The sequence below is a fragment of the Zonotrichia albicollis genome, chromosome 1 (assembly GCF_047830755.1).
Source record: "Zonotrichia albicollis isolate bZonAlb1 chromosome 1, bZonAlb1.hap1, whole genome shotgun sequence".
NCBI classification, from domain to species: domain Eukaryota; kingdom Metazoa; phylum Chordata; class Aves; order Passeriformes; family Passerellidae; genus Zonotrichia; species Zonotrichia albicollis.
The window spans coordinates 49828439-49841332 of record NC_133819.1 but is presented as its reverse complement, the minus strand read 5'-3'; the positions used below and the strand labels follow the sequence as shown (position 1 = coordinate 49841332).

Sequence of the window (12894 nt, the reverse complement as noted above, 5' to 3'; positions counted from 1 at the left end):
ACAATCTCCCCATTCCCCAGTGGAAACAGAACACAGTTGAATTTAGCCAGAAAATGTTCTGAATAAGCCTGATTACAATGCTGCCTTTAATGGGGACACAGAGCAGAAAGGTTTCTGTCTGTTACCTGTCTGGGACACTGTAGGTGTTGTGCTGAGCAGAGGTGAAAGTCGGAGCAGGAGTAGGACTGTTGTTCACAAATGTTGTAGGAGTATCCGGCCATGGTGAGCACTGAAGATAAAGAATTAAAACTTGAGTTTCTCTTGACAAAACCTTTTTTACTCTGATGTACACTCCTCTCATTTAAAGCCAGGGGTTTATCCACAGACTATTCTGATTTGCACTTCCAAATAAAGACTCCCTCTATCCCACACGTTACACGCAGATATTCTAGGTAAAAATCAGCTCCGTTTTATCTTGTTCTTTTATGAAGACTTCTATTTACACTGTCTTCTCTTTAAAAAAACGTACAGATTATTCAGTTTAAACCAAAACCAACCAACTCCCACAGCCACATGCTGGAAAAAGTCTTTTATCCTGAAGAGGATGAAAGGGCTGTTTAAACTGCCCCACGCCAAAAAGTGTTCAGTAATATTAAGTAAAGCTATGAAGCTAGATTGCACCTTGTGGATAAATTTAATGTCTCTGCCCTGAGAACAATCAAGTACAAACAGATTTTTCAGTGGAAATTTTGTGAATTCCAAATTTTTAATAAATTACTGCAGGACTAAAATTGTGCTTACTTACATGGACTGATTTTTCTGAACTGCTTGGTAAACTGGAATTTTTTTAAACAAGCTCAAATCATCACAAGTATATGATAAGCCAGTCGTCCAATTTTGTCAGTGTTTTTTTGGGTATTTTTTAAAATTGTTGTGATAAAGCTTTTTGAAACAAGGCTACCTTTTAGTGCTTCCAACAGTACTAAAAATGCAATATTTTAAAGAAAAACAAAAACCAAACAAGTTTTGATATGTTCAAAGACATGATTAAAACAAGCAAGGAGGCCAAGATCAGGTAAGCTAAGACCATGCCTCTTAAGACAACAAAGATTTCTGATATACTTATCATGTACCAGCTAAATACCTTGTAAGAAATTTCCAGATTTACATCACAGCCTTGGAGAACAGGGTGGAGGGGAACAACTATGACTTAATACCAAAAGAAACTTGTTTCAACAATTTTGTGTTGAAAAATCCTTCCTTTACCTGGAGGAAACAGTAAATAAGGGCAACACCAGCTGCCACCATTTGTAAGAGAGTTAGTAACATTTCTGTGCTGGACCCCAGTCTTCACTTGTCAGCATAAGATGGCAAGTTCCCCAGGATGGCACATGGAATTAAAATCAATTTGTCTTGCATGCAAATAGCTTAAAAATGAGGAACTTGCTTTATCTGTCTGAGTTTTAGCATTTTTGTTTGCCACAGAGTCCACAGTCTGATTACATGGTCAAAGCCACCCTCAGGGCTGCAAACAGTGCCCCCACACAGAGTATGCTTCTCTATAACCTGGTACGGTGACACACTCTCCTCCAAATCTGTATATTCCCACCTGCTGTCTCTCTTCTCAAGCTGATTTAATATTAAGCTCAAAGATGTTACATCAGGTAGTTACAAGTAGCCTTCATTCCCTACATATGTGATCCAAAACGGTAATTTTAAAATAAAAGCTCAACATAGTAACATTAACTTTGTTCTTCTGAAATATTTTGAAAGTGCAATTAAAATTCTTTAATTTTGTGACATTCTCCTCCTAAATTTTAATCCAAGATGTTTATGTGGACACAGAGATGCAAGTTCCACATCCTTGGCAACCATTCCCATACAAGATTCTAGCCACCATGTATTTAAATTCAGGGGCAGAGAAGAATGCACTGGTGCCAGAGAACACCTTTTGAGCCACTCCCAAGGCAGGTACTGCAGCTGGTGTTTCTGTCCTTCAAACCCAGCTGAAGTTCTTCACAACGAAGCTCTGGGTTTAAATCCAGGAAGAAGCACATTTGAAGTATTCAGAAAAAAAAAAACCCAATCCAAAGCAAGTAGCCTTTCTTCTCCCATAAACATGCTTTCCTGCCTTGTCTCCTATTCCAGGAAAAACACCACTAACTATCCACTGAGACTCAATAGGCTGGTTAAAAAGAAAAAATAAATAGTAAGTATAATACTACTGCAACACATCTCTTGCCTCTGTTCTCCCTGTTTCAGTCTTACAGGCTGGGAAGGGAAAAATGAGCATTTGAGCACTGAGATACTAAATTCTGAAAGGTTCGAGGAACAAGAAAGTCTTCCAGTAATCAACCCGAGCTGATGATGCTTTTGGAATCACTCTCATGCCCCAATGTCCTACACTTCACAAACTGGATTAAGCAAATGCCTGGCACACCAAATCCATGAACACTACAAAGACTAAACAAATATGTGTTTTCTTTTCTAACATCCAGCATGATGATTCTGGATTGAGGGGGGTGAGGGCTACAAGGGGAATGGATCACAAAAAGCAGCACTGCTTCCCTGAAAAAGCGCCTGCCTTTGTCACGGTCAGGGACAGAACATGACTTCACCCTTGTAGACTGACCCATCAGATTTCTTACATTCCTAAGCCAAAACTGAGTTAACCAAAGGACATTCAGGAAGTTAATGATTCAGAAGTCCCTGAGCAGTAGACACAAACCTAGAAGAAAATGTCACCCTGTCACAAGGAAGCATTCAGCTCTGTAAAGTGCCACCACAGAACAGAAAGAAGATTGGCATTGTCTTTACCTGTAATAAGCAATTAATATATACTGATGAATTTACCAAGCTCATGTTTTTGAGGTCTCAAGCCTAAATGCCCTCCATTAATTCAGGAGAAAACTATTTTGGTTTCAGATGCTTAATAGCCTTCTGTAAAATGCCATGAATGAAGATTTACTGAGTTAAAAAGAAGTGTAAGAGATCTTTTTAAGTATGACTTATCAGATTTAGGATTTAAACTCAGAACATTCATAAGAGGAACTGCAAAATCTCAAGTGATTCTAAGCCATGGTTTAATGTAATATCCCTTCCTACCTCCAATATACTGGAATCTGCCCAAATTCATGCCTTACAAGAGAGTAAACCTGAACCTTGACAAAGAACTCTATACTATATTCAAAGACCAAATAAACATAAAAACATAATACATAACCAAAATACAGTAAGTATAATTTATTCCCCAATTTAGATTTATACTTGGACACACAGCACCCCTTAGAGAATAAAGCATCAATTTTCTTATACATGGTATGGAGCAACCTTTCATGTCTACAATTTACCATTCCAATTTATTTCAAGGTCCATACCTGGAAGTCTTTTAACTTCCATGTGTTCTAGAATCAACTCTATCTGCAAAAACTGACCATTTGACCAAGTTTAATCAGTTTGTAGTTTATATTTTCAAGCTTATGACATATAAAACACAATACTATAAAAATCAACCAAAATACTGCAGACAGAAAAAAGTGCAAAGGCCCAACTACTACAACACAAATTTTCCCACTTTTACAAATTCAAAGCAGGAGAAAGAAAACAGTGGGTTATTTTCCCCTTTTTCATTATATAAGAACTAACTTTCATGTACAATGAGAGAGGAAAACAAAGTGCCTCCTTCACAAAGTGGCCCCTGAATGAAGGTCACATGTATGTATGTATGTAAACATCCACTCTGAGGTCCAGAAGGCAAGGTTAAATTTGTAGCCTTTTATACCTACAGAAAAAGTTAAGGGAAAAGCTCCATAGTGTGAAGTCTAACGAGCAGTTTAACTGTGTCCTGTCTGTTTGGACAACACTGAGATAAACATTGCAGAAGTGCAGTGAAAGCACTGAATTTTGATACATCCAGTGAATTCAGAGAAGTAATGGAAAAGCTTATCTAGATGGTATTCTTATGAAAATAAGTGGTAAGGCAAAGATGGGTGATGGCAGTTAGAAAAAAAACTCTGGTTCTTTGAAAGGACAGAAGAGCAGAATGACCACTCAGAAAGGAATCCTCACCAAATTCCTTACATTATGTTAGAAAGCTGTAAGAATTAAATTGGAAAGAAAACATATTAGATTCAATGTTTTCTGAAGGAAGCATAGTAAGAAACCAATCTATCCAAATCCAATTGTGACTGAGCTAGAAATAATCACATAGGAAAAAAAAGGAGCAAAAAAAATGTAATATCTAACAAATAGAACAGTAGAATCTTGGAGGAGTAAAATAAAAAGCTAACATACAAAATGAGATACAAAAAGCAAGTAAGGAAAGATTAGGTTAGGAGTAGCAGGAAGAAAAGAATTCACAGCTTTAAAATCAAAGAGAATTATAGCCAGGATCAACATGAATTTCAAAATTAAAAAAGTAACAGAGCACTATTTCTGGGCAACTAGTACGCAGCACTGACTAAGTCAGCAATCTTGACTGCATCTAGTAAAAATACATCCCAAACAATTTTTCCTGTTATAGAGCTACAGTTCCTACAGGACATGTGAAGAAAAAGATTTATCATATAGAAACACAGAACATGTGAAACAGTTATATTTTGTTATGTTTTTTTTTATCTCATACTTAAACATAGGGAAACAGGTCTTCACTTTTTGTGTCTCAGCACCTCTGCAACAACAGTACTGCTCAATATGGAACACTTGATCTGCATGTCTGAGGAAGCCTGGAAACAGCCAAAGCTTCTGACGGCCATGTTCAGGAAGACAGATTTGCAAGGACAGAACTGCTTTAAGTAGAAACATTTATCATCCCTATCCATATTTACAGGGCCCACAAAAATAAGCATGTCTGGTGACCAAAGAAAAAGGTCAATGAATTGGCCTTCAAGATGTAGATCAGATACCCCTTTTCTACACCAAGCAAACAAGTTTTACATTCACCTTCTATGGCTAAAACCACTACTGAGTGCATAGAAATATCCAAGGCTTCAGTATGAATACAGAAAAAAGGTGTTTCTTGGTATTTTTTATGGGCTTGGTGATTTCTAATAAATTTGCTAATGATAAAATACATTGTAATGATGGAAATAGCATGTGTTGAAATCCGCAAACAATACCAAGTTAGCAATGCTGAAAAGATTTCATCCAGTGTGGACAAAATTCAAAATGGTCTCAACAAACTGACCAAATTATCTCAAGACAGCATTTTATTACAGGCAATTAAGAAACAGGAATAGTGAGCTGCACAATTAAGAGAACTGGAAAGCTGTACATAGCTCCTATTCAAAATAGCCCGTGGGTCACTATCCTTTGTGTGCTTTGGGAAAGACATCAGAAGTCCAATAATGTCCTATCTAAGCTCTTCACTACAGTTAAGGTGGTGTAGAATTAGGGTAATTCATAGAAGCTTAGTATTCCAAGAGATTGTTAAGGAAAGGTTAAACAACTTCTAGTTATGATTTAGCTACAGTTTGTCCTACTCTGGACAATGATTTGTCTTATCTGTTTAACATCATCCTTCTCTGTTATTCTTCCTATAAGCAACGTTCATTCAATGAAATAGTTTTAACAACAGGAGAAAAACACAGAAATCCCTCCAAGGACAAGCTTCAGAAGATGCTTTATAAGCAAAAGTGATAAAAGTCTGTTTTCTCCTGCCTCTCCCCCAGGGCCAGCTGGAACATGTAAAAGAATGCATTGCCAAAGAATCATAAAGGTGCACTTTAAAAGAAAGAACGAAAACAAAAAAAAAAAAACCCAACAGCCAAGAACAGTAGAAGGTAAATTCAGACAGCTCAGTGCATACAATAGTTTTGGGTGCACAAAACAAAAAATCCAAATATCCTCCAAAGAACTCATCTGACTAATATTGCTTGCTCCTTCCCACCCAGTTACATGGGTTATAAACAGCAAGAAGCATACACTGCAGCATTTTATAACCTGAATATAAAACTTTACACATCACTTTCACAGATCATAAATACAAACCAAATCATGCTTAAGCACTATTGGTAAAGAGCTTCAGCACAGTATGGCTGTTCAAAAAACAGCCAAATAATGGCCCTCCACAGCCATGTTATTGATTGACATTTAAACCTGCCAATGAAAGATGGGGAACTGTTCCTCCTTAAGGAACAATATTTAAGAAATCTAAAATGCTAATCCTTGGCAGGACAACTGCACAGGACATATGTCAGGGAGGGCACAGGGTATGTCAGATTGCCTCTGAGGTGCACAGATGGGGTTAACAGAACACAGGTCATGAAGATGAGCTGACTCTTCTGAACTGCATTAAACCTGCTTGGAGCACAGTATGTAGATGACTAAAGGAAAAATCACTGACAACCATCTGCAACATGACATGGCCTTTTAAAATTACTGATGTACATGAAAAACTTCTACTGAATATAAGTACAAATAGGAACAAACCACTAAATTTAACTGTTCTTACTTCTACTAATTACACACGTATAGCAAAGCAAAATGCTATTTCATTTCAAGTCATAAAAACTGAAAGCTCTTGACTCAAGTTACACAGTCCCCCTGCAACAGTTTAAGTGTTAGATTTAGGAAGGATTCCTTTGCTGAAAACAAACACGGAGTAATTGAGATACAAAGAAGTGAATAAAATAAGGAGACAGCAATCAAAGTATTTTTACTTTACACAATGGAAGTTTCTCCTATATCTAACACTGCACAAGGTATCTTGCATAATCAAAAGGTAAGCAGAAGTCCCTTACACTGCCTCGCTTTGCCAGAGAATCACCGTAGTCTGCTGGCAAAGTCCGCTTGCTGGACTTTTTCTGCTCATGTTCAACTGCATCTTCAATTATAGGCTCAAGCCTCATCTGGACAAACACCAAAGATGTGGATCAATTTCTTTTCATTATACAGTGAGGAAAGATCTAAAAGCCTTTAAAAACTTCTGAAATATTTAGAAAACTGCATAGAACTCACTGATGTTTAAATAAAAAACCTAATGAGGCTCTGGCCTTAAATTAAAAAAAATCTCTGAAAAACGGACTTTGGAAGCTCAAATTTGGTAAATAAATTTTAAGAGTCCCCCCTCTTTTTTTTCTGTTTTTTTTTTGCTTTTCAGCTGCAAGATTTTGAAATCTGTATCATAAGTCTGGCTCAAGGATTCAATACAGTCAGTCAAACAGTGTTCAATCTAAAGTGTGTTTTAATACAGCATCTATTGAGTATCTAAATCCAAGTTTACTATACAAAATCTTAAAATTGAATGCTGCTGCTTGCTAGACAAGTTTGGCAAATAAAAACTTTATTTCTATGCAGAAATAATTCTTCCCCAACCCTTCCAAGACTGCAGCTAAGTAATGTGCTGTATCTATGCATATTCTCCTCAGTCAACAAATGCAATTTTATTTTGTTACCTCTGTGAGAACTGTGGTGTCATATGAAGGCTGATACTTCTCTTTTTCATGTGCAGTCCGCTTTTCCATCTTTTCTCTGTCAGTTTTCTGTTTTCTGTCTGCTCCTTTGGGCTAAAAATGAACAGTTATGTGAACATGAACACAAGTGGGAAATGGTTTTATAACTGAAATCTGATCTCAGACACGAACCACTACAAGTAGTAATATAATGGTTTCCCATATCTTTATGAAAACTTTAGAGACTTAAGGATCTGTTTTTTCATGTTACCTTAAAAACTTTGATTTGACAACTGGCTGAATGCAGATGATCTGTATATTCTCCATTCTCAGTCTGTTTAAAGGTGTCAACCTGAATCCTAAAAGGAACTCCTTTCTCCCCTCCGTGTTTACGAGGTGTAAATTCAGTGCTGATACAATGTACCTGAAAAGAAACAATGACCAAACCAAAAGGACCTTCAGAAGCATTTCAGGCACGAACTTCATTATTGTTACCTACATCACATGAACAGTTTCTTGTAAAAAAATGTAGCAAAGCTATAGAAGGCCACTGACTAGAAGAGTTTTTCATCTCAGGCACCCTCATCTCAGAATATTTTCAAATATGCCCAACTCCTTTACAAGTCCAGAGACCTTTTAATCAATGTGTAATTGCTTCAGCTGCTACATCAGAATGAACACTGTGTTTAAAAGCTATAAGGACCCCTTAAGGGTATCTAGGGAGAAAATCAGTGCAATGGAAGGAATTATGAATAATCTTCCTGAACAACGCTCCAAATTTATTTTGTTTCCTTATGGAATTTTAAGCAAGCCTGTAGAACAACCCAACTGTAGTGGCATATCAGTTCTATTTTCAGTCTGGTATAATTTCTTCTAAGGAAATGTATAAATTAAACTAGTCCCTAATTTATCTCACAGTCCTTCAAAGTGACTAAATTTTAGCAATTATGTAACTTTGATCTAGATAAAGATACTTTTTTTAGTAAAGGTTGATTTACTGACAATATAGAATTTACCCTCTTTCAACAACCAGAATAAGAAAAATTGCCACCTGAAACTTCACGGCCATATTTTCTTACAATGAAATCAGATCTGAGGCAAAAGTAAGCAATGTGAATATGAACATTTAATCTAAACAATTTCCAAAGAAAGCATGCCCAGTTGCCCTGAATATCAAATATACAAATAACAGAATTCCTACAAGGAAGCCTACAGACATAGTAAGAAACATCTTTTGAGTGCGTGATTTAAAACTCTTTTCTTGTAGGTCAATACTTTTAATTTTGAATCCTTATGCCAAACTTCTGCTGAAAGTAGTAGCAAGAGTTACTGAGAGGACTGTAAATGAATTCTTATACTTCATACAACTAAATATTTTAACTATGACAGCTTTCTTCAAAGAGCTTTTATAAAGTTTTTTATTTAATTTTTTCTATAAACCCAAATTAAATAGAAAAACCTTACTAGGGACTCTAATAAACCTATGAACCAGTGGTTTTTTTGTATTTAATGGCCATCTCACAAATAATAAACCAATAAGCTTTGTGTAGTTCAAGTATATTGCTGTTTGTGACCTGAAAGGCACCAAACACAGACATCCAGTCAAATAAAGTTTCAAACCTGAATAAAAGCAGATGTACATTTTGTTGGATCCCATAAAAATTCAACTGCGTTGAGCTGGCTTGGATTTGTCTTGATATCAATGACTCCAACAGACATTGGAATATCTATTAAAATAAGTAGCATGTAATTCAGAAAAGCAAACAGCAAGTGAACACTATAAATAAACTGCAATATAAGGTTACTATCACCATACACAAGGTAGGATGGAAAAATGTGGGCTTTGGTGGCTTGACCAGTTTCTTAGGACTGATACAAAGAACCTTAGTAGATTTAACATACAAAGTGCTTAAGGTTTTGGGTGCTTTTTCATTCTCCTCCCCGGCTGCCACTCCTGAGGTTATGCACCAAAAGTGATCAAGTCACGCAAAGTACAGAAACCATGTTGGTACCGTTTTCACAATCTAATAGAGAAAGTTACTTTTGTCTGTGTTTTCCTAATCATTGCAACACTTAGCAATCAAAATCAGAGAGAATATTAAATGTATATGGCTGCAGAATTGCTATCTTACTTTTATAGCACTTAAAATTTGAAAAGAACATAGAAGAGGCAAGAAGGTTTATATTCAAAACACACACTATGACAAAGCAGCATCCAGAAATCTGGTCTGTCCTTTTCCATCAGCCTCAGCATCAATGTGAACGTGACCAATTTAAATTTGGAAACTGAATTCCATACAGTGGCAGCAAACAGCAACAATTATACCTAGGTCGAGCAGTCTGTCCCCAGGGCGGTTCCACTTCCAACCCTCTAGCTGCTGGTGCTCTGTGTACTGCAACCTTCTGTCATGGAACACAACTCTTATAATGCTCTAACAAAGAAGAAAACAAGCCTCTGATGAGCCATACAGTCACTACAGATAAAAGTACTAAACCATCCCAAAATAGCCACAGTGCTAATAAGTACATTATTTACAGCAAAAATTTGGCAAGCATCAGTATCCCAAAATATTCCAGAAGACAGAAATAGAACTGAGCAGCAGGAGATACTTGAAGATGTGGTAAAAATGAAAGGGAGAATTACATCTGATAGGATACTCAAAAGGTCACTATGAATTACATGCAGCGAACTGCACAACACTGGCAGCACAGCATCATCACTGTAGGCAACACCAAATTATTTTAGAAAGCAAACACCAAATATTTCATTTATTAAGAAAAGTGGTGAATATTACTCGATCATTCTTTCACTGAGAATTCTGTGAACTTGTACAGGACATTTTAAGAAATCAAATGGAAAATTCCCTTACTAGCACTTGTAAGATATTTACAAAAAATCTATGATTTTACTTAGTAGAACTAAAAAGTTCCAAACTTTCTCAACTACTCTAGATGAAATATTCATCCAGAACTACTACAACATGATTAATTTTATTGAGGTAGAAGCAATTCTCTAACAATACCTGTTTTTGTGGGCAGTTTTGGTACTGCTAAATGAATGCACAGATAAAGCAATTTGTTACAAAGAGGCTGGAAAAATACTGTATACATTGACTGTTACCCAACAAACTGAATGTAGACAGATTTGCATATTTTTTCCATTATTCTACAGTCTTCCTTGTATTAACAGCAGCTTAAAGTGTCCACAAACCCCAAGAACTTTTAAATGGAGCACCTCTTCAAGATGAATTGTACCTCCCTGTGTTTATTTCAAAGATAATGGAAAGCAAATGTACACACACACAAAGGAACCCTTCCTTCTGAACTGCAAACCAGCACATTTGGAACTTGGAAATATCTGCAGCCACCTTCACCTCCATGAAATTATTTCTTTGGTAAAATACTAAGATTCCAATATTTAATTGTCCAAAATGGAAAATTCATTGATGCAGCATTACAATACCTTGCTATAGTAAAACTGACTTTTCTAAACTTTTACACTGCTTTGCCCTATTGTACCAACCAAATGACTCATCACCCACACACAAAGCTAGAAAATTACAGAAGAGAGACACCCAAGGCTACAACGAAATAGCAGCTAAGGGGGCAAAACAGTTCTTATTACAGCAAGTCACCATGCCAGAATGTAAAAAGTTTAATCACAGAACTCTCAATCCCACTTTTATGCTCATGCTTAACTCCTCCTGAAATGATCTCTAAACAAGCATCCCAAAGATAATAAAAACAAGGCCTAGGACTATACAAGCAAGCCAAAGTTCACAAATTACACAGCCCAAAGCTGGCAGGTAAAGATTTAGCCTCCCACAGGCACACCGTTCTGGTGCACTTATCAGCACCACTTTCAAAGTGGCTTTAATTGAATTTTTTCCCTTCTTTCCTAATACCCAAATAAATTTTTTTTGAGAATTCAATAACATCAAAAATCGTCAGGTACTTAGAAGAAAAATTCAAACCCCTCCATCAGCTCTTTTAATCATCTGTGCTCCAAAGAGGTTAATTTTTCAGTTTGCCTCATTTTCATATTTCATAAAATAGCTCAGATCAACAGTACCTTCTACTAACATTGAAGCACAAGGAGACAAATCTGGAACTGAGGAGAGGGGCTCAGCTGTGGAACAAACTGCTCAACAAGCAGCAAAATTAGAGATCCATTCTCCCATGCATATATCGCCAATAGCCCACTGCTGCAAAACCCACAGGCTGGCTCCATGTGCTTTCTGTAACACTTAAGAAACACGATCACAATACCTCCACTTTTATCTAAATGATCCTCTACCTTTCTCTCACCTCTCCTGATCACTTGAAGTGGACAATGTGATGGCTCAGAAGACACTGGATACAAAATCTACAGACAACTATCTTTAGCTTTGCATAAATACTTAGGTCTGCAGCGCACACAAGCGTGCATTGGGTACTTATATCCATGTTTTTATTTTAGACATCACTGGTCCAATATATCACCACGTATTCTGACCAATACCTAGTGATAGCAGGAAAAAATAATTCCACAGAACATACAGTCTTTGGTTTGTTAGTAACACTATCTAGTGAACTTAAATTCACCTTCACCAGTTTTCCATTGATCTCTGGTATGTCTCCAGCTTTCCGATTATCTAGCATCCGGATCTCATAGGACTGACCTTTAAAGAGAAAAAAAATGGCATGGGTAAAAGAGCAAGAGCGCAAGGTTATTTTGTGTTTAATGCATTTAGATTAGATTAGCTTTTGGTTCACAGTACACGAGGATACCAGTACCTGAAACTTGAGTTTGAGAGATCCAGATAGCAACATGCACTTCACACCATGCAAATTAACAAAACAAAGTGACACTTTTTGGTCCCCTTAAAACCACAGATATTTTCAAAGTTTAATTATTTAATTTTGTATCAAGTGTAACTACTTGCTTCTCTTTTTTTTTTTTTCTGAAAACAAAACATTTCAAGGCTGAATTCCTTCTTTTTTAAAAATGCCAAATGGCAACATACTAAGAACCATTAACTGGTCTTCCAAAATAAACTATTGCAGAGTTTCCATACTTTCTCCAAAACATAGGTACTACTCTCCCATGTTTAATTTTGTCCATTTACCTGTTGCCTTTGTATGATTTTATGCTCTGTATGATTTCAGAAATAGACCTTTAAAAGAGACAGTTACCATTTATATCAACAGTATAAGCAAACCTATCTTTCCAGTGAATATGATAAACTGTTGTGTTTCAAAAACAAAGCTTCTAGCAATTTATTTAATTACAAGGATTTTTTTCTTTCCAGAGTGAGCAGCACATACTCATTTGCAAAATCATGTTTCCCTAACTAGAACATGGGACCAAATAAATTTCAACACCAAAATGAAATGCAGGAAAATCACCACCTCCACTGCCCTTCAGGCTACCTTTATGGCCCAATGTATTACACATTTAAGACATTCTGACATGTCCTACAAGGCAATAACCTTGTGAATGAGCAAATAACTTCTTCATCTCCTTTCACTTTTCATAGACTGATGTTACTTCCAACTATGGACCATTTCAGGTTTTTTTTTT

The 12894-nt window shown here is 36.4% G+C and overlaps 1 protein-coding gene across 4 annotated transcripts in view; it reads right to left on the bottom strand.

Annotated features, from left to right (window-relative positions):
• UBP1 (upstream binding protein 1) overlaps positions 1-12894 on the bottom strand; it is a 36699-nt gene that overhangs the window by 10397 nt on the left and 13408 nt on the right. For 3 of the 4 annotated variants that reach the window (XM_074541109.1, XM_074541115.1, XM_074541112.1), the window contains exons 3-9: positions 11916-11992; positions 9658-9763; positions 8952-9058; positions 7603-7755; positions 7335-7445; positions 6681-6788; positions 126-229 (exon numbers count right to left, since the gene is read on the bottom strand). In XM_074541109.1, coding sequence (XP_074397210.1) covers positions 126-229; positions 6681-6788; positions 7335-7445; positions 7603-7755; positions 8952-9058; positions 9658-9763; positions 11916-11992 — 766 coding nt within the window. The remainder of the gene's footprint in view (positions 1-125; positions 230-6680; positions 6789-7334; positions 7446-7602; positions 7756-8951; positions 9059-9657; positions 9764-11915; positions 11993-12894) is intronic. The other variant, XM_074541120.1, reaches the window with a different exon arrangement.